The 22,224-nt window shown below is 46.0% G+C and overlaps 2 protein-coding genes across 2 annotated transcripts; both read left to right on the top strand.

Moving 5' to 3' along the window:
* The first annotated feature begins 2,313 nt into the window (after positions 1–2,313).
* LOC140549622 (transcription termination factor 1, mitochondrial) lies at positions 2,314–4,438 on the top strand. Its single transcript, XM_072673372.1, has 3 exons — positions 2,314–2,389; positions 2,920–3,078; positions 3,427–4,438. Exons 2-3 carry the CDS (start codon positions 2,972–2,974, stop codon positions 4,436–4,438), a joined length of 1,119 nt encoding a protein of 372 aa, XP_072529473.1. The 5' UTR covers positions 2,314–2,389; positions 2,920–2,971.
* A 27-nt stretch (positions 4,439–4,465) lies between these two features.
* dus3l (dihydrouridine synthase 3-like (S. cerevisiae)) lies at positions 4,466–15,703 on the top strand. The gene is made up of 15 exons (XM_072673371.1): positions 4,466–6,154; positions 7,011–7,100; positions 7,344–7,620; positions 7,729–8,190; positions 8,720–8,809; positions 9,776–9,817; positions 10,057–10,209; positions 11,000–11,116; positions 11,450–11,515; positions 11,839–11,949; positions 12,524–12,620; positions 13,766–13,841; positions 14,335–14,523; positions 14,884–15,012; positions 15,494–15,703. Exons 2-15 carry the CDS (start codon positions 7,012–7,014, stop codon positions 15,564–15,566), a joined length of 1,971 nt encoding a protein of 656 aa, XP_072529472.1. The 5' UTR covers positions 4,466–6,154; position 7,011; the 3' UTR covers positions 15,567–15,703.
* The last annotated feature ends 6,521 nt before the right edge of the window (positions 15,704–22,224 follow it).

Raw genomic sequence — 22,224 nt, 5'->3', positions numbered from 1 at the left:
CCAGCATACACAGTATACACCAGTATACACCAGCATACACCAGTATACACCAGCATACACCAGTATACACCAGTATACACCAGCATACACAGTATACACCAGTATACACCAGCATACACCAGTATACACCAGCATACACCAGCATACACAGTATACACCAGTATACACCAGCATACACAGTATACACCAGCATACACCAGTATACACCAGCATACACAGTATACACCAGTATACACCAGCATACACCAGCATACACAGTATACACCAGTATACACCAGCATACACCAGCATACACCAGTATACACCAGTATACACCAGCATACACCAGTATACACCAGCATACACAGTATACACCAGTATACACCAGCATACACAGTATACACCAGTATACACCAGCATACACCAGCATACACCAGTATACACCAGTATACACCAGTATACACCAGCATACACAGTATACACCAGTATACACCAGCATACACAGTATACACCAGTATACACCAGTATACACCAGCATACACAGTATACACCAGTATACACCAGTATACACCAGCATACACCAGCATACACCAGTATACACCAGTATACACCAGCATACACAGTATACACCAGTATACACCAGCATACACCAGCATACACCAGTATACACCAGTATACACCAGCATACACAGTATACACCAGTATACACCAGCATACACCAGCATACACCAGTATACACCAGTATACACCAGCATACACCAGCATACACCAGTATACACCAGCATACACCAGTATACACCAGTATGTAGGGATGGTGCATCTATGGTGAACCCACACTGAGGCCCCTTACTGCTTACTGTATGCTATATTTTAATGTATATATAGTGTGATATTTTATAATATTTAGGTTATTTAAGGTGGTACGTGTCAGTGTTAGTCACTTGGTGCGAAAAGAGGCAGAAAACACCTTAAAACACCTTAAATTGGCTGCTGGTTGGAATTCTTCCGTTCCACCTTAAATGGGGCAGCAAGAATGGCACTGCTGCCCCATTTAAGGTGGAATGGAAGAATTCCAGCAATCTGTAGAACAGCACTGAAAACCTATGGTTGACAACTGCTGTGTGTGTGTGTGTGTGTGTGTGTGTGTGTGTGTGTGTGTGTGTGTTTGTGTGTGTGTTTGTGTGCGTGTGCGTGTGTGTGTGTGTGTGTGTGTGTGAGGACTGTTCAGGGGTGTTTTTCAGTCTGATTGACTCAGGTCTGATCGGTTCAAGGGAACAGTTAATAAAAGAGGAGTCAGATGAAGAGTCAGATGAAGAGTCAGATGAGGAGTCAGATGAAGAGTCAGATGAAGAGTCAGATGAAGAGGAGTCAGATGAAGAGTCAGATGAAGAGTCAGATGAGGAGTCAGATGAAGAGTCAGATGAGGAGTCAGATGAAGAGTCAGATGAAGAGTCAGATGAGGAGTCAGATGAAGAGTCAGATGAGGAGTCAGATGAAGAGTCAGATGAAGAGTCAGTTGAGGACTCAGATGAAGAGTCAGATGAAGAGTCAGATGAGGAGTCAGATGAAGAGTCAGATGAAGAGTCAGATGAGGAGTCAGATGAGGAGTCAGATGAAGAGTCAGATGAGGAGTCAGATGAAGAGTCAGATGAGGAGTCAGATGAAGACTCAGATGAAGAGTCAGATGAGGAGTCAGATGAAGAGTCAGATGAAGACTCATGAAGAGTCAGATGAAGAGTCAGATGAGGAGTCAGATGAAGAGTCAGATGAAGACTCATGAAGAGTCAGATGAAGAGTCAGATGAGGAGTCAGATGAAGACTCAGATGAAGAGTCAGATGAGGAGTCAGATGAAGAGTCAGATGAAGACTCATGAAGAGTCAGATGAAGAGTCAGATGAGGAGTCAGATGAGGAGTCAGATGAAGAGTCAGATGAGGAGTGGTCTGGGTTTAGGGTTTAGAGAAATGGTGGATGGATTGAAGAAATGTGTTTTGGTAATTGAGAAATTCTGTAATTGAGTAATCGATCAGGGCTGTGAGTCTCGCGGGAGGTAGGGCTTTTAGGGGTGATTTTAGGGCTACTGTCTCCCCCTGGTGGACTGTACCCAGCTCCGCTCCGGCAGGGGGCGCTGATGTCCGCGCAGGTCCGCAGAGAAGCGCTGTAGGAGAGGGTGAGTAATGCTGGGACATGTGGTGCAGCGGCTGAGGAGGGGAACGACCCTCAGCTAAAGGTGGTGTACAGCTGGATTTGGGTTCTGGTGATGAGGAGGAGCGCGTGACAGTGCTGAGAGCGGCTGTTCACCGCTGCTCAGGTGCGGGAACCGAACACACCCCCATCTGCTGACCCTCTGCTCCGGAGTGGGGCTTAGGAGACTCCTCTGTGTCAGTGAAGGGTTAACTGAGTGCGTGCAGGTGAGTGCGTGCAGGTGAGGGTGCGGGTGAGTGCGTGCAGGTGAGGGTGCGGGTGCGCGATTTGTTTGCTGGCTCAGTGATCAGTTGCTAAGTGGTTGCTCTGGTAACCCAGAGAGTTCTTATGCTGTTCCAAGTGGTTGACATGCTGTTGCCAGGCAACCATGCTATGAGATGTTTACATGTTCTAGGTGGTTGCTAGGGTGTGACTAAGTGGTTGTCTTGGTGTCCTTGCTGGTTACTGGAATGCTGAGTAGGATGTTGCTTGGGTTGACCTGGGATTCTACTAGGTCTTTGCAGTGGTGTTGCTATGGTACTCCAGGTGGTATCTATGGTGTTACTAGGTGTACATGAGAAGCGTGCCTACGTTTCCTCACCCTTCATTTCTATAAAAAACCTCCGCTCAGAAAAACGAGGGAACTGTCGGACCAGAAACATCAGAGAAGAGCTTTAACAGAGGAGACCACTGCACCGGACTGCTGGAAGCGTACCGGTGCAGAAGCAGGCCTCTGAGCTGTGGTGTTCTGTCGCAGGTGTGTGTCGTGCGCCCGTCTGACGGTAGAGGTCCAGCCTGAAGACTGAAGAATGGCTCTGCAGCAGCAGCTCCTGCGTCTGCTGAAGCTTCATCAGAGCAGACTCCTGCAGCCCAGTGCAGCCTGCGCTCGCGGCCATGTCTCCAGACCCAGCTCCAGGTACGTCAGAACCGGTTCATCTGGGGTTATTCACTGTACAGCTACAGTCATGCTGCCAGAACGGAGCGGTACCCGTTTCAAGTGTGCACTCTCAGCACAAAGGGTTCTACATAGACACAGTTCCACCACTGTTACAAAGAACCCTTTTTCTGTCCTAACAGTGGTACTGTGTGGAACCGCATCTTTTAAATATTTTTAAATCTACAAAAATACGAAGCACTCTTTAACCATTTCAGCTCTCTAAAGTTCCTTTTGGGTCGTCATGGTTCTGTAGAGAACCTTTAAGAGACTCTGTTCTACTCTTCAGAGTTTATTGATTATTAATTGTGTTCTCTCTGGGTTCTTCAGCACGTCAAATGACAACTTAGACTGCAGCCCCCTTCTGGAGAACCTCAGCATCCTCGGCGTGGATCTGAAGAGTGCTTGGCAACGGCAGCCCGGGGTCCTGCGGAAGGCCCAGACGAACGAGCATGGCCTGGCCGAGTTCCTCAGCCACAAAGGGGCCAGCCGAGATGTCATCGCCAGCATCATCTCCAGATACCCCAGGGCGATCACTCGCTCAGGCAAGCACCTGGAGGAACGATGGAAACTGTGGCACAGCATCCTCCAGGACGACTCGGAGATTATAAGGATCCTCGATCGCTCGCCCGAGTCCTTCTTCCGCTCCAGCGACAACGAGGACCTCGAGAAAAACATTGTGTTCCTGACCTCGCTGGGTGTAATGCCCAGGGACCTCATGAAGCTGCTGTCAACGGCTCCCCGTGTGTTCTCCAACAGTCTGGAGCTGAACCGCGCCATGGTGGAGCTCCTAAAGAGTGTGTGCGAAAGTCTGGGTGGGCGCGACCACGAAGCCTTCGCCCGAGCCATCCTCTTCAAGAACGCGTACGTCCTCATTCGCAGCACCAAGCGTGTCAGCGCCAACATCCAGTTCCTGCTGACTTACTTCATGCTCAGCAACGCCGAGGCACTGAACCTGCTGCAGAGCCACGGAGCTAAGATCCTGGACCTGTCCCACACCAGCCTGGAGAGGAACATAAAAAACCTGCAGGCCAAGCTGAAGACTCTGGGCTGCAGCAGCTCTGAGACGAAGAAGCTGGTGTTGAAGCACTCTGTGGTGCTGTTCGTCTCCGCAGAGAGGCTGAACAAGAAGCTGGACTGCCTGGTGGAAGGCGGTATTGATGTTAAGCACATTGTGGGGAGGCCGAACGTGCTGGATTTCAGCATAGTCACGCTGAAGCAGCGTCTGAGCAAGCTGAACACAATAGGGTACGACTTTGAAGCCAATGGGATCGGCATTCTGGACATGAGCAAGAAGAGGTTTCAGCAGAAGCTGATGAAGCTTCAGGTGAATGAAAAGTAGGAGCCGCCTGATCTGGACATGTTAGAGTATTGCGACTGTGTCGTGTGACTGAGGTTCCTCAGAGCCCTGCTGCTGAAGCTCCTTCTCTGTAAAAATAATGAATGACCACAACCTGAGAGTGAGAAATCAGGGTGTGCAGCCCTAGCCAGTATCCTAAAACATAAGAGTTTGATGGAAGTTTTAAATAGTAGCCGACACTGAAGACCCCTTTCCAAAGGGACGTGTGTGTTGCCCACAGGGTGAGATGGAGGAGAGAGCCTCCATGGATGCCCACCACCTTAATAACCACCACAGTGGCCTGCAGAGGCCTCAGAAACTGGACTGCTGTATCCTCTGATGCATTTGCTTATTGGTGTGCTTCATAATCAGGGCTGTACAACGGTACTGTTCACTTGTTGACCCCACATCACCGTATATAACAGAAGGTGGTTTCCACCGTGGAGAAGAACCATTTAAACACCCAGGTGTTTGTTGTGGTTCTACATAGAACTGAGGAACCCATAAAAACACTCTTTTGAAGGGAACAACCTGCAAAATAAATAAATTTTTACACACCTCCTTCATCATGACCTTGTGTTCATCCCGCCAACTAACTGTGTGACCTCAGTGAGAAGGAAGGTCAGCCGTTACTGAAGCTGTGTGAGTGGGATTATACAGCGTGTCTATCTGTGAGCTGCCTTTTGTGTTTCTGAATGAAATTCTGTTACTTTAGCTCATATTTATCCAGAATATCTCCAACTATTCATTCATAGACATACGAAAAGAAACAGAGCACTCAAGCTGCTCGAGCCGGTTCACCAGCTTATCTCCTGACCAGCAGTGGATCTGTGTCCGTTCAGCCTGTTGGAGCATGCTCCGCCAGCATGACCGGGCTAGTCAATCAGTATGGCCGATGGCTGACCACCATGACCATGCTCCATCTGTATGACCAGCTCGGTCAAGTTGGTGATGCTGATAAACAGGTCAGTCCATCAAACTTAGAGGAAAATGTGCAATGCTGATGAAGAGACAGATTACCCAGCTGTGGAACCAGTAGTATCTCTGAAGATACTCTCCGGCCATGGAAGAACATCAGACCGTCCGCAGAAGCTGATCTTCAGCTGGATTGTTCAGCAGGGTTGTGCTGCCAGTGGTCGTCTTCTACGTTTCTGATGTGCTGAATTTCGGGTGTGAGGGGGTGATACAGGCCCTGCTTTATTAGCAGGGGGTGTAAATGCATGGGCAGGCTGGAGAAGCCCAGTTCAGAGTCACAGACATCTTCAGCTTTAGTCTGTAGACACATTCACACATTAAAATACACCAAACACACAACATACAGAAGGCCTTATTCTCACTGCAGCTGTGTCCAGATCTCAGAATGAGGGTGTGTTTAATGTGTGAGATATAATGTGTGAGATATTCAGGGAAATGTTGATTAATGAATGAATCTCCTGTTAGAAAATGAGCATTAGCATAGCACACTGAAAAGTCTTCTGCTGTTTCACTGCTGCTCACATTATCTTACTTTTTAACATTTCAGGTTACTCTAACGCGGTGTATGATGTTTAATAGAGAGATGATAGCTTTATGCTTTTAAGAGTTTTAAGGCTTCTTGACTCATAGCCGAGGTTAGGAACTACAGCGCCCAGGCAGCGGTTTACACACGGACACGTTTGGGTGTAACAGAGCCGGAGAGTCACGCTTCTGCAGGGGATTAGAGGAGCAGGGAAAGTGCAGGTGAGGTTTATTCCTTTATTAGCAGATTAATATTCATTTATTTACACTGTTTAAGTGAACTGTGAGGTGAACTGATGTTTATAATTGCGGTGAAATCAGGTTTAATCAGAGAGCGCGCGAACTGCTCCTACAGCTTCAGCAGCAGGGTTTTATATATGTAGGAATTAATGTGTGGCCACTTTATTAGAAACACCTACCCTGTGCTTTTACTCACTGGCCACTTTATCAGAAACACCTCCCTTGTGCTTCCACTCACTGGCCACTATATCAGAAACACCTACCCTGAGCTTCCACTCACTGGCCACTTTATCAGAAACACCTACCCTGTGCTTTCACTCACTGGCCACTTTATTAGAAACACCTACCCTGTGCTTCCACTCACTGGCCACTTTATCAGAAACACCTACCCTGTGCTTCCACTCACTGGCCACTTTATCAGAAACACCTACCCTGTGCTTCCACTCACTGGCCACTTTATTAGAAACACCTACCCTGTGCTTCCACTCACTGGCCACTTTATTAGAAACACCTACCCTGTGCTTCCACTCACTGGCCACTTTATTAGAAACACCTACCCTGTGCTTCCACTCACTGGCCACTTTATTAGAAACACCTACCTTCTACTTCCACTCACTGGCCACTTTATCAGAAACACCTCCCCTGCTATACAGGCTACACAGTTGTAAAGTACGTGTTTCTGATAAAATGGACAGTGGTTGTGTCTACAAAGTAAGTGCATTTAAACTGAGGTGTGTGTGTGTGTGTGTGTGTGTGCGCGCGCGTGTGTGTGTGTGTGCGTGTGCGTGCGTGTGTGTGTGTGTGTAAAAACACTTCACCCTGCTACTGTGATTCTCAGGATGGCGTCTGCTGTGGATGCGGGTGCTGAAGGTGCTGAGAGTCCTGCAGCAGCTCAGACAGAGAAAGGAGAAGCAGCACTTAAAGCACAGTAAGATTCAGATCATTTAGACTCACTGAATCAACATTACACTCAGCCCACAGGCTGACTCACTGACAATAATCAATCAATAATCACACTGAGCTGTCAGTCAGACCGACTGTAGTGAATCCGCAGTTCGACTCATTGAACACCGTCCACAGTTCCACTTGCTGAATCAGTGTCAGTGTCCACTAGACTCACTGAATCAACAGGTACACTAGAGTGAATCACTACCGCTGTTTAAATCTGCAGGTACATCACAACCAGAGAGAGGTTCCATGAGTTTTTGGCTGCTGGCTCAAAGGGTCAGAAAGATGATGGAGAGGAATGTGCAGAAACCTCTGCGGAGGGGGCGAACGGCACGCTGGAGGAACCTTCCGGAGGGTCCGAGTCAAAGAAGAGGAAAGCAGATGAGGAGGCGGAGGCGGGTAAACGGGACAGGAAGAAAATGAAAGGCCAGAACAAGTCACGGCCTCACATGAAGCCTCACAGCTATGAAGACCGCAGGCTGTGTCCTTCAGTCATCCAGGTGTTGCTCTCTTCTGTGGCTCCAGGAGATCTCAGAGCTTCGGGGGGTAGGAGTTTGCTTCTTTGGTCTCAGCTGAACTAAACACTGCTTTCTCTCGTTTCCTCACAGGAGCGTGACCGAAAGTGCTTCTACGCGGAGAAGTGTAAATTCCTGCACGACGTGGCCGACTACATGTCCACCAAGCCGGCAGATTTAGGAGATCGCTGCTACCTGTACGACACCTTCGGCAGGTGCATGTACGGAATCACCTGCAGGTTCGCTAGTGCTCACACTGGACCCGACTTCAAGAACCTGGTGAAGGAAGAGGTCTGTAAAAGCCTTGGCCAGAAAGAAACGATCAGGAACAATCTGGACAAGGACCTCCAGAGACGGCTCAGAAAGAGACAGGTGCCCTTCGACCGCACCGAGGCGTACCTGAGGAGCATCGGCGCAGGAAAGGCTAAAGGAGGCGCGAATGGGAGAAAGTCTGGATCAGCGGCAAACACTGAGGCCACGTGTGTGAAAGAGGAGGAGAAGCAGTGTGAGGTGGAACAGGAAGCAACTGCTGCTGCTGCTGATCTGAGGACAGAGGTACAGAAGAGTCTCTGAGCTGTAGAGTCAGAGTGTAGTCTGGAGTCCTGTGTTGTGCAGACAGAATGGAGTCCAGCGTCCCCACATTTCCTGAGCCATGAGCCTGCTTTGATTTAGGAGTCACAAACCACCTCGAACCACAGCCCATGCTCAGTCAGGACTTCCTGTAGAGTCTGCATCGAGTCCTGAGCTCAGGAGTCAGAGTTGTCTCCAGAGTCCCTAAGACAGTCCGAGTTTAGTCCAGTGCTCCTTCCTGATGAATCAAGTCCAGGGTCCCTAGCTATTAAGTCCAAGTCTGTTCTGGTGTGCCTGGCTGTAGAATCTGAGCCTTGACCAAGATCTCTGGCAGTTTAGTCCGAGGTACCTAGCTGTAGAGTCAGAAATGGGTTCTTGGTCCCTGAAAGTGGAGTTCCAGTTGAGTTCAGGGTGTGAGTGAACTAGCCTTACAGTCAGGGTCCAGAGTCTCCAGCTGATGATGATGACTGTTCGGTTGCCTGTAGCCTAATCAGTTTTGGTGTGTGACCCACAGGACGAAAAGGCACAACCGGCCCTTGTGAAGACCATAGGGCCTCTAACAGATGCTGACGTCATCAAGCTGCGCCCATGTGAGAAGAAGCAGGTACAGTAGTGACCAAAGCAGGAATTCATAGGGTACCATAGGGGAAGTGCTCTGCAGAGCTAACCAGTTCAGATGAACAGAGATCATTCATAGGGGGGGTTTGAGGGGTTTGGTGTGAAACACTCGGTTCTAGATAACCTCCCCCAGTCAGAGCTGCTCTACAGTGGAGGTGAAGGGAAGCAGACGTCTGAAGCTCTAATAAAAGCTCCTCACAGAAAGTTTCAGTAGGCCTCACCCCTGGGCTGATCTCCTCTTACTGTACGATAGCTTTATCTCTAAATGAAAGACTCCTGGAGCCCTGCCTGATTTACAGCCTCGTTCAGAGGACATTGTGATGGTAAAGCTTCTCTTACATTATTCAGAATTTCTGCAGGGTTACAATTTTCACTGAAGGCCTTTGACTCTCTTCTCCAGAGTTCTTACAGAAGTGCTTCACTACCACTCAGAAAACACCCTTATCTAGTTTATACAGACTAGACTCCAGAAGATCCTCTAATCTTAGACTCTACTAAATCCAGAAGATCCTCTAATCTTAGACTCTACTAAATCCAGAAGATCCTCTAATCTTAGACTCTACTAAATCCAGAAGATCCTCTAATCTTAGACTCTACTAAATCCAGAAGATCCTCTAATCTTAGACTCTACTAAATCCAGAAGATCCTCTAATCTTAGACTCTACTAAATCCAGAAGATCCTCTAATCTTAGACTCTACTAAATCCAGAAGTCAGTCTGGAGACACAGTCCTCCACACGCTCTACACTCTCAGAAGAGGAGGGTCTTCAGTCTGGGTTTGAGGACAGCAAGCGTTCAGTTACAAAAAAGCCAAAGAGCTGAAAAAGGATGTAGAAATCTGTACTTGTGTGTTACATCTATGTGTAGCCGGAGTGGACCTCTATATACAAGCTATTATGTACACAAGGGTTCTGCCCAGTTTAGGATTACCTGTGTGTTTGTCTCATATTCAGGTGGATTTCAGAGACAAGCTGTACTTGGCTCCATTAACTACGGTATGGTGTGTGTGTGTGTGTGTGTGTGTGTGTGTGTGTGTGTGTGTGTGTGTGTGTGTGTGTGTGTGTTTTTTTTTCAGGAAACTGTAAAGTCAATAATTACATAACTAGTTATTAAAGAATAGCGAGAGGAAGGGTGTATACTGTAACTCGGCTTCATGTGGTAAAGAGCAGTTTAATCATTCTGTATCTAAGTCTAACTCCAGACGTGTGTGTCTGTGTGTGTGTGTGCGTTTCAGTGCGGTAACCTGCCGTTTCGGCGTGTGTGTAAGCGGTTCGGAGCTGATATCACCTGTGGAGAGATGGCCATGTGCACTAACCTGCTGCAGGGTCAGGCCTCAGAGTGGGCTCTGCTGAAGAGACACCACACCGAGGATCTGTTTGGAGTGCAGGTAAACAAACCCACATCTGCTCTGACCTGGGAGATGTTTCACAAAGCTGGATGTCCTAAAACTGCTCCCAGCTCGAAGTTCTGCCCTGCACTTAGAACTTGACTGATGGCCCGCACTGGACCACCGTCACTCCAGTACCAGCACTGGACCACCGGCACTGGACCCATAAGATTTTGTTTATTAGCTGATGATCACAGGGCCTCTTGGTGTTGGCTCTTCTCTCTGAGCAAGGGTTCTGTATAGTACTTAAAAAAACTTAATTCTGGACAGTGGAGCCACTATTTAAAGCAGTCTAGAACCTACAAAAGGTTTAGCACCAGTGCCAGCAATGCGTTTAGCCGGGATAGGAAGCATTGAGCATATAGGCACCCTTACGTTCTTTAAGAACCAAAGTGTCTGCTTGCTGAGGAACCACTATTTTTACAAAAGAACAATTAAGGAACCCCTTTTCAGAAGTGGGACTCAGCAGGCCAGGTTCTGGGATGGTGGTGCCGGCCCAGTATGGGTTTTGTATGGTGTTGGACATGTCCAGTAGGTTAGTAGGGCGTGTCTGCTGGGGTAGGATCCTCCAATCTCTTTACAGTGCAGCTTGACTGATGGTGGATCTTCATCTATGAAGAAATCAGAGAGGGGGAGGGGGGTGATGGAGCAGGGAGGAGAAGGTGGGGAACTCCTGGGTGGTTCGAGCAGCAGAGGTGGTGTATACTCTAGTCCATGTTTATGGTGAACACTGTATCAGAGAGCATGTAGGAGTGTCTGGCTGAATGTTGTGCTGATGTTTCTCCTGCAGCTGGAGGGCTGTTTTCCAGACACCATGACCAGATGTGCTGAGCTGCTCAATCAGAACATTGACGTGGACTTTGTGGACATAAACTCCGGCTGCCCCATAGACCTGGTGTACAAGAAGGTACAGACAGAACATGGAGCAGTACATCCTCAGGACTGACCGTATACGCTTGTGGATCAGTGTGTGGATGTGTACAGTTCCAGGGGCCAACTCCTTCACATTACAGACAGATTCAGCCCATTACTGTGAACCCCAGATCCCCCCGAGCCAAACCCTGAACTGACCAGTGACTCCTGTAATGTGAACCTAGCCTCAGCTGGACCCGGCTGGACACCCCAGAGCCCTGTATTGCACCCCTTATTAGCAATCCTGCTTTAATGTTCTAGCTGCTCTAGATATGTGCACATCTTTGAGCTGTGTATAATGTGTGTGTGTGTGTGTGTGTGTGTGTAGGGTGGGGGGTGTGGCCTGATGACCAGAACTAACAAGTTTGAGCAGATTGTCAGAGGAATGAACTCTGTAAGTGTTCTGCTTTCTGTCTTTTTTCTAATCACAGCTCTCTAAACGGGTTCTAGACATCACTAAAAGGGTTCTTTGGCTGTAATCTCTTTATATAGAACCATTATATAAAGCCAAAAGATGAGCCCTGTTGCATTCAAAGAGTTGTCTCAGTTCTATAAAAACTATTGAACTTATGAATAACCCTTTACTTTGTTACCTGTATCAAAGAACCCCTGGAGAACCCTGTGTTGTATAAGTCTGGGCTATGACTGTAGTCTTGTGTATCTCAGCGGTTCTGTATCGCAGTGTGTGGCTTACTGAATGCGTATGGCTCTTTTCAGGTTCTAGACGTCCCTCTGACTGTTAAAATCCGCACAGGAGTTCAGCAGAACTGCAACGTCGCTCACAAGCTCATCCCAGAGCTGAAGAAGTGGGGCGTGTCTCTGATCACAGTGTGTACACACACACACACACACACACACACACACACACACACACACACACACACACACTGTTTAGATGTGTCTAGTCACAGTGTTGACAGTTTACAGGGGGCAGTGTCTACCAGAGCAGAGAGCACCCCTGTATTTCTGTGAGAACCCCTTCAGTACTTTAATATGCCCTCTAAGGGTCCTGTATGGTCCTGAATAAAAAAGTGTCAGAATGGTTCTTTGGATTGCCAGATTACCAATTACCATTGCCTTTGTTAAAGAAGGTTCCTTTAAAGAACCAGTGTTTTCACACCTGAAACAGTCATCATGACCGGCCTAGTCTGGACCATGAAATAACACAGATGGTTCTAAACTGTGGAACCTGGTTCCATGAAGAAAATTGAGTAATCGAAAAACATCAGATCAGACAGTTTGAGATTAGACACTCAGATGGGAAGAACGTTTGGATGAGACCACACATACAAAATCACCTCTGTTTATTACAGGCAAATTATAACTCTCTCTCTCTCTCGCTCTCTTTCTCTGTGTGTGTGTGTGTGTGTGTGTGTGTGTGTGTGTGTGTGTGTGTGTGTAGCTGCATGGTCGTTCTCGAGAGCAGCGCTACACTAAACTGGCCGACTGGAATTACATCGACACTTGCTCCAAACTCGCCAGCCCTGTGCCCCTGTTCGGTAAATCTCACACTCACGCACTTCATCTTTCTGAAGATATTTAAAGATCTGATCTCTGTCTGATCAGCACTGAGAGGTGGAGGTAATCTCACTAAACTCACACACCTAAAGAAACATCTTTAATCAGCATTTATAAAATACACACACACACACATGCATCCCTCCTACTAAAGAGTAGAATCAGAGTCAGGAGCAGAAGATCAGCTGCAGATCATCAGAACATGGTTGGAGAGGATTATTCTGGAGGAGCCTGGAGTCTGATCTAAACCTCAGATGTTTAGTCTGGTCTGATCTTGATAGTTGAAGTTAGGGGTGAAGAAGATCACCATGGTCAGATCCAGAGATCTCTGAGGCCTTCAGAAAGAAGGGTGGAGATGCAGAGGAGTCTGGGAAGGGGGTTTAAACTGATCTCAGAACAGTTAGAGATCAGCCGCTGTTCCACTGTCCACTAAATCATCTACAAGAGGAACAGCTGACCAGCATGACCAGATCAGACCGTCCTACAAGATCAGCCCAGCAGCAGAACCTCAGGATGAAACAGGCTGTGCAGCAAGAAACCCCTCCCACATCACACAGCTGAAAGAATTCTGCATAGAGGAGTAGGAAAAGCTCCTCCCACTCTGAGGCTGGTAGATGATTCTAGGAAATGTCTGATTGAGGTTGTTTCAGGGGAAGATCTGGTTGGCTGTTGGGGCAGAGGGTGTTCTAACTTTTTCCTCAGTAGGAATTAGTCTTTCATTGTTTTGTTAAATAAATGATGGTCAGATTTCAGAGACGATACAATGATCATCTCTATCTACCAATACCAGAACAAAGATCAAATATTGTTTCTTAATAAAACACTGAATATATATAATGGGCTGTTAATGAACTATTTATACACACACACACACACACACACACACACACACACACACACACACTCTGCTCAATGCAAAGGTATCGGAGCCAGACTGGAGCTTTATTGCTCCACACTGCTGCAGGTTGATGTTCTACTGGTAAGGAGGGAACACCCTATAGAGGAGGAATTGGCACTGCCACCTGCTGGTGTCGGTCAGAACTGCACAAATACTCAGCTGTACAGTGGTGAGAAGCTCATCTCTCTCTCTCTCTCTCTCTCTCTCTCTCTCTCTCTCTCTCTGAAGGTAATGGAGATATTCTATCTTATGAAGACGCTCTGAAAGCCAGAGAGACTGGAGTATCTGGAATCATGCTGGCAAGGTCAGTGTGTGTGTGTGTTGTGTCTGATTGCATATCACTAAGTGTGTGTGTGATGGTTTTAAAATGTTTACACAAGCATTTTTCCAGCCTCTCTTTATCCTGTACCATTAAACACACTGTACCTTTAAGACCATTAAGGAGAAGGGCTGAACTGCTGCTGCAGGATGAATGGGTGGAGCCAAACTGCTGCAGGATGAATGGGTGGAGCTAAAGTGGTGCAGGATGAATGGGTGGGGCTACAGGGCTTTTGAGCAATCACTTACACACTACATTTATTAGAGGTGGAAAATTCAGGTCCAGAAAGTAAAAATCTGTCCCAGGAGTTTGTGCAACTGCAGCAGAGTGCTGGTGGGTTTCTACTTTCTTTTCTTCTTTCTATTAAATTACAACTGGTTTAGATAGCAAAGAGACCTGGACTTAATTATTTGGGCCCTTTAGTGCCTTGGTAAAGGTTAAGTGTGTGTGTGTGTGTGTGTGTGTGTGTGTGTCACAGAGGTGCTCTGATAAAGCCGTGGCTCTTTACTGAGATTAAGGAAAGGAGGCACTGGGACATTTCCTCCGGAGAGAGAATGGACATCCTGCGGGACTTCACGAACTACGGCCTGGAGCACTGGGGCTCCGACACACAGGGAGTGGAGAAGACCAGGACCTTCCTGCTGGAGTGGCTCTCCTTCACCTGCAGGTGGTGCTCTAAATCTCATACTGAACACACACACACACACTGGAGAGATACAGGTCTGTTGGTACAGGTAGATTTTTTTTTTTTAATGATCTTGAAGGAAATGATTTCCTAATCAAGTTTAAATCCTAGCTTCAATCTCCTGTAGAAGAACAGTCAGCTACACTCACCTTGATGGGGTTGGAAGTTCTTTTCCAGAAATTAGTAGATGTTCTCTGGACACCTAGAACATTCTGAGGGTTCTCCACTTGGTCACATGCTGTGCTGTGTTACACTGAACAGAACCGAATACGTCCTGCCTGCTTTAACGCTGCTATCTCTTATTTGCTTTTATTGATCTCTTCCTCTCTTCCTGTGTTCTAGATATATCCCAGTGGGTCTGCTGGAGCGAGTGCCGCAGAAGATAAACGAGCGTCCTCCGTTTTACATGGGTCGAGATTACCTGGAGACTCTGATGGCCAGCCAGCACGTAGGAGACTGGATTAAGATCAGGTGTGAATATGGTGTTTAGATGTAAATCAGTTGTAGCAGTCTTGGAGTTCCTCTCAGTTTATCCCTCCAGACATGCCGGAGTGTCAGATGAGCGATCTGAGCGAAGTCGTGGAGGAACCCTGTTTATAATGGAGAGCTTTAACGAAGCTCATCTTGATGTTAAGGTTCCTCCTACATTCTGTTCTAAGACTAGTCAAGAATTCAGAAGGTCAGAAAGGGGGCAGACACTTTTTCACAGCAGTGGGAGGTGGAGAGCTGGGGAAATCTGATGGAGTTTTATGAACTATGGCTGTGAATCAGAGCAGGCTGGGGCTGAATGGAGAAGATGGAATGATGGGAGTTCAGCAGCTCACAGCGCTGAAGACCACCCAGATTAGATGTTCTGCAGGGGGGGACGAGGTCTTCTACAGCCTGATTACAGCACACACACTCCTGTTCTGTTCAGTCTGTGTTGATCTGCTTGTTTGTTGTTCATCTGCAGTGAGATGCTGCTTGGACCAGTGCCAAAAAACTTCAGCTTCCTCCCTAAACACAAAGCCAACGCCTACAAGTGACGGACAGATGACCGATGAGCTGAACACCTGTGTGTGTGTGTGTGTGTGTGTGTGTGTGTCTGTGTGTGTATGAGATCCGTTTGGAGTTGGTAACTGTGGGTGTAAGAGCTGATTTGGTTAATAAGTCTGACTCTTAATAAAGATATTTAAGTTTATCCACAGAATGCAGTGTTTATTGTGAGTGAGTGAGTGCCACTACTGGACGTTGCCCACTCAGTAGAGAGTGGGAGCGTGACTGGGTGGATAGATGGAGGGCTGTATGGAGAAATGGGTGGGTGGACAGATAGGTTGATGAGTGGATGTGGACCTCGTTTAGGTAATGTTGTGATAAAACCGTAGTGTGTGGTTTATACTTGGGCGGTAATACTGTTCGACACTGTTATACTCTGATCAGATCAGGTTCATAGTATCACTCCGGTGTGAAGGGGAATGAGGAATGTAGGTGCATCGTCCCTCACTGTAGTAAACCACACATATTTACTAAATACAAATACTCAGTATAAAAATACAAATACTGTCTTGCTTTGTTTAAAACAATACTGTTTCAGGTCTGATCTAGAATCTGAATCTGTGTGTATCTAGTTAACGGCCTAATTAGCTCTTTCCCCCACGTGCGTTTAAGAGCAGAAATAAAAACAAGCCCCCCCAGCCGAGCTGAGCCAGGCTGAGTCCCATTAAAAGGGAGAGCAGGTGAACCTGGATGAGCCAGTCTGCTGAAGAAGAACCCGCCTACCCTCCTCAGACCATTCCCTCGACTCTGCACTCTCAGCTTTGAGGCTTCATCCTCTAAAGAGGTGCTAGCTAACTTCTCTAAGCCTAGATATCCAGTGTTCTGTCCTTGTCAAAGCACGCTGCCATGGTGTATCGGTACGCGGGTCCAGCTGCCTAAATGAAGCTGAAGGTAGGATGTTTGTTATCCTGCTTCTCTCTGCTGATTCAGAGCAGGTGAGCATTAGCGGCTCTCAGACTGACAGTTTAACATTTATTAAACGACTGATTTAAACTTTTAATTAAAGTTTGAACATCAACATGTACATGAATAGTTGGGCAATAGGAGGATATTTTACCGTGTCGTGAGACAGTCTGCTTTTCTCATCTTAAGAAGGATATCGTTAGTGCTTACTAAACACTGATCAGCTGCAGGGTTCCTTACCAACAGTGTGATCAGACGAGGAGCAGCAGATGTTGAGTTTTTAGGAATCTGTGTTTAAGAATACTGCTGTGTTAAGTCTGTGTGGACATGGTGCATATTATGCAGCCATCATTATTCTGAGAAAAATAAAATAAAATCAACAAACCCATCAGAGCAGAAACCTTAGGAGCGGCCAATCAACATGTGGAGCTCAGCACCACCAATAAGACCATGGAAAAATGACTAAAGCAGATGATCGCAGGATTTATTAGAGAATAAAGAAAAGGCATCTTCAGACGTTGTCACAAAGCCTCTCAATGAGCTGTGTTCATCATCATGAGACACCATCAATTAGTGTAAGAACAGGGTTTACTTCAAGTCCGGACCACTGGTAACCCTCGAGAACAGAATGATCAGATTAGACTAAGACCATCTACAAGACGTCTGGATCAAATATCTTCAGACAGATGAAGCCCAGAGTAACTTCCATAAGGAGAAGGAGAGGAAGGAATCTGTTAAACATGGTGGAGGCTGTATTACAGCATGGACATGAATGATTGGGTCAGTGGAACTGGACCACTGGAAGATCGGTTCTTAACAGTACAGATGAGCAATGCCCCAAACCATACCACAAAAAACCTAAAACCTTCTGAAAGTACTGTTCTTTAATAGCCGAGTCAGTCACCTGACCTCACTGAACCCACCTGAGCAGCTTTTCTCTTACTGAAGACTTTTCACATTTAAAAAAATGCTGTTGTTTATATTAATTAAACTGTGTTCTGACGAGCTCCAAGGTCCTCTTGGAGTGATTAAGCATGGCTGATGGAAGCAGTCACACACACGCACACACACACACACACAAATGAGATACATGCGTCATTAAGCACTATCTGTGCCCGCTGCACTATGTTCTGTTCGTAATTGTTACCAGATCATGGGAACATGGGGACACCCCCCCCCCAGCCACCCGTCACTATACACTTATACCCTCCTTTCTTATTAAAGCATGAGACCTCAGGACGAAGCCGTCTGAGAGCATTTGGAGATGTTTGTGTGTGCAGTGGTTCGGGTGCTGCTTTTTGGGTGCTGTTGTCTTGGTGCACCATTTAATGGACACATCCAGCACAGCGAAGGTAAGCAGAGCTTTTACTGCATGTAAACTGTTCTTCTGTAAATACAGTAGATTATACAGTAACTAATGTTCCTCTGATGTTCCTCTGTAGGGTCTCAGGAGAAAAGAGCTGCTGAGGAATCTCTCATTGATCAGCCCATGTTTTACTGTGACACTGAAAGTCTGACCATCAGATGTTCTCCAGATCAGCGCTCCAACCTGTACCTGCTGTTCAGTAAGAGCACTTTTTAACCATCTCGCTGCGCTCGTGTGTGGAGCTTCTGCACTGCACTATGAGGGTGGTGAAGCAGTGTGATCTTCTTGAGTGACCTCCACCCAGTCCACATTTTAAAACCCATCCCAGTTCCTACTCCAGCTGGTACCCGAGGGTTACCTTTCCAGCAAAGTGGAAAATCTGGGCTAAATGAACCTCTTTGAGGAATTAAAAAGGTCAAATGCAGCAGCTAAGAGTCCCTCCATTCTCAACTGGGGGTTCTGGATCTGTGAGGTTCTGTGAGGATCTTGGGTCGTCTTGCTGTTCTTTATTCAGCAGTACTGCTTATAGTCTTTCCCACACACTGTTTAACAGGGGAGAAGCTCTGTTTCCACTCACTAAGGTGAATGAGGGGTATAAACTGTTCTTCTGCTTCTCCTATTAGACGACCATCCTCGCGTTTCCATCAGAACCCTCCTGCTGGAGTGCAGTCATGTGGAGCTGCAGCCCAGCTCACTGCTCAGGGTCTTCTATAAGGACTGCTTCCTGGACCACTGGGTGAGACAGATATATTATATACAGATAGAAGTCTAGAATTCCTGCTGCTGATTACGCTGTGTCTCATCACTGATGCTCGGTGTGATTTCATCAGCATTAATGTAATCGGGGTTGCTCAGATTCATCCTGTATTCTCTTCTCCTCAGGTCAGACAGAAGAAGCAGTACTCTGTGAAGATGGGCTACTCAAACAGTATTCTGGAGAAGAACACTGTGAGAACTCACACCTGCCCGTCTTCTGCATCTGGAGCACATCTGCAGGTTCCTTCAGTTACATGTGGAAGTGAAGACACGACTGTGAGATTATCTGCTAAAGAGCTGAAAGGCGCAACATTCAGAGGTCTGTTAGATGTTGAATATTCTCCTAATAATGTAATATACTGACGAAAGTTCAGAAATAGGCTATAATGTAAATATTGTCTAGAATTCATCTGAAGCATTCCTAAAGCAAAACGACGAAGCACACAAACTCATACTAAATATTTACACCTCCTCCTAAACAAAGGCTGTACTTTATTAATATCCATCTGTTGCAGGTAAATATTAACAGAAACAAATAAACAGCTGTAGGTATGCAGATGCAGTTTCACTGTGAAACCATACATGTGTATCATAACACAGTGTTCTCTTCTAATCTGGATTGTAATGGTGGGATTCAGAGCAAGCTGCCGTTCACATTGCTGTGTTTCTTTCCTGGTTCTGAAGATGTTACAGCAGCAGTGTTTATTACAACCTCAGCCAAGGGGGATTTTATAAGTGTTGATATTAAAGTATTGAATCTCTTTTTCTGAAATAGACACACATCCTGCACGAGAGAGTAGTGTGTCTGAACCTGGTCTAACACAATGGAGAAATGAAGATGATCTGTTTATCAAAGTGAAGAACTCTGGAATGGAGGTACTGTCAGACACTGGAATTATACAGAAGATAAAACACAGTATTTTAACAGCACAGTTTGAAATGAGTACAAGTTACATTAGATAGAACTTGAATTCCACTGTTCATTAATGATAGGTTCACTTTTGTTCCTCCCTCAGGATCACCTACTGCTTGTGCTGCAGTATACTGACATAACAGATGGACTGAGTATGGCAAAACTGACCTGTGCCCAGAAACAACATCCTATGACAGCAATACAGAGACAAGACCTTTTCTGGAGTTTTAAACCCACACCTTACAGACGTCATTGGAACAGTCGTTTTCCAAATCAAATTCCAAATAGGTGTCCTAATAGTAACAGCCATAATGCCATCTTCAATACTCCCGGATATGTTGAAGACCTACCTGAGGAAACAATATATGAGGTTTGGGGCTTTCCATCTGAAATAAGCACTGAAGCAGAACCCTCTCCCGAAGCAATGACTCCAGCTGCATTCACTCTACAGACTACTGCAGAATCAGACACTACAACTTCAGCTGCTATAACTACTGAAATAAACACTGCTGCAAGAACCTCAACAACAGCACAAACAATGTCAGCTGCACCAAGAACCAATCTACAAAAAAAAATACAATTAGAAATAACTACTGTGACTCCATCTACTGCTACATCCACAAGAACTCCTGAAACTGTAGCTACAACTTCTGCAAGCACTACAGCTTCTCCAACAAGTACAACTGAAGGCACCTCCACTGTAGTGCCTACAAGTACCAGAGCAACAACGCCAGCATTAACAACCACATCTTCACCAACTGCATCAACCACAGCAACAGTTCAAACTACAACTATGACTACCACTGCTGGATCAAGCACACCTGCCACAACATCTTCTCAATCTCTAACATCTTCAACTGCTGGAACAACACCAGCAGTATCAACTACGACTCCATCTACTGCTACATCCACGAGAACTCCTGAAACTGTAACTACAACGTCTGCAAGCACTACAGCTTCTCCAATAAGTACAACTGAAATGATCTTTTCAAAACTGGCTCATGGTTCAACTGCAAGAACTACACCAGCTGAAACCTCTGCATCCTTCGCAACACTTGTGAAGACACCCTGATCTAGTCTCACTACTGCCACAACTGTTTAGGTCCATAAAAGCCCTGCTTAAAAATCCAGCTCTAGACTAACTTTACACTCAAGACCAGCTGCCCACCGTCCTGCCACTGCTACCTGCCTTATGATTATGTTAAAATAAATGGACTATTAACTGACTATTCATATTCCACTACAAATGTTACCATCATTAACCATTATTACTTTAATTTCTCTGCCCATCACTACTGAGATTATATTAAATTATGCTACACCATGATGATTATTATGATTATAATATTATGATATTAAGAATATATCAGCACACCCTAACAGTCTTGGTGGTTCAGTGACTTTTATCAATCATTTATAAATAGTTCTGATCAGAGGAGGACGGGTCGGGTCCCCCATGTGATTCTTGGTTCCTCCCAAGGTTTCTTCCTCCAGCTCTGAGGGAGGTTTTCCGGCAATGGGGGTCTTAGGTTTTCATGTCTTCTTATGTTGTTGGTTTCTTGTCGTTTTACTAATTACTGATTCTGTAAAGCTGCTTTGTGACACTAGTTATAAAAAGCTATATAAATAAATCTGATTAATCAAAACAGTAGCTTAAATAACGATAGCTGCTAAGTGGCAGGGGCAGTGGTGCCTCAGTGGTTAGAACTCCGGGCTATTGATGACAGGGTTGTGGGTTCGATACCTGGGCTGCGCATGTATGCTCACTGCCCCTAGTTCACTAGTGTGTGTGTTTACTACCATAGATAGTTAAAGTTCGACGGACACATTTTGCTGTACATAGTGCAGTGATAGATGCATGCACTTTTACCTTTTAAGTCAAACACGGCAGTGGCCTTTTTTTATTTAGCTCAACTGCTGGAACAACACTAGTGCTAACTGCTGTAGTCACTGCTACATCTACCTCCAACTGTAACCACAAGACGTTGGCGATAAGCAACTGAGCAACCACGAGCACCGAAAAGTTGGTACCATGCCGTTTCTCACAGAGAAGAGGCAGAAAGCAGGAGCCATGCTATGAAGCTCTGAAGAGCTATCAAAAGCCTCCACTATTCCATAGAGCACAGAGGAGTGCACCAATGCAACACCATCTCATAATAAACACTGTGTTACCTTCAGCTTCCTCCATGTTTCTTCAGCTGCACTTAAAATCAGTAACTTGTAGAACATAGCCAAACTCAGCCCCTTTCCATTTTATGGCAGGTTCTACCTTTACAGGTATTTCCCCATGAGGCTAATTTATTATAAGAAGTATTCTACTAGTCTGAGCTGTAGTCTGAACACAGACCTTTATTTGAAACAGTTTCTTTAACCTGGGGTTTAACTAAGGAGGTTTTCAGTCTTCACACATTCAGTCTCACAATAAAGCTTCAGCATGCTCCATCTGGACCTACTTTCAGACCAAACTGGAGAGTTCATTAACATACAGGTTTGCAGTATTTTCTGAATGACTTATATTTGGTCTGAGTAGCTTATTTTAAGTAGTACGCTGTTCTCAAGCTAAAATGACTTCATGTGGTAACAAGCAGTTTAACTAGGTTTATTCAACTCCAGTAAAAAGCTTAAATGAACCTTTATTTGATTCAGTATTTATTTGAGACATCTCATTTTTTTAAAAATATTAATGAACCAGCAGTGGCAGTGGCAGTAA

The sequence above is a fragment of the Salminus brasiliensis genome, chromosome 2 (genome assembly GCF_030463535.1).
Source record: "Salminus brasiliensis chromosome 2, fSalBra1.hap2, whole genome shotgun sequence".
Classification (NCBI taxonomy): Eukaryota; Metazoa; Chordata; class Actinopteri; order Characiformes; family Bryconidae; genus Salminus; species Salminus brasiliensis.
This window is presented reverse-complemented; position numbering and strand designations above follow the sequence as displayed.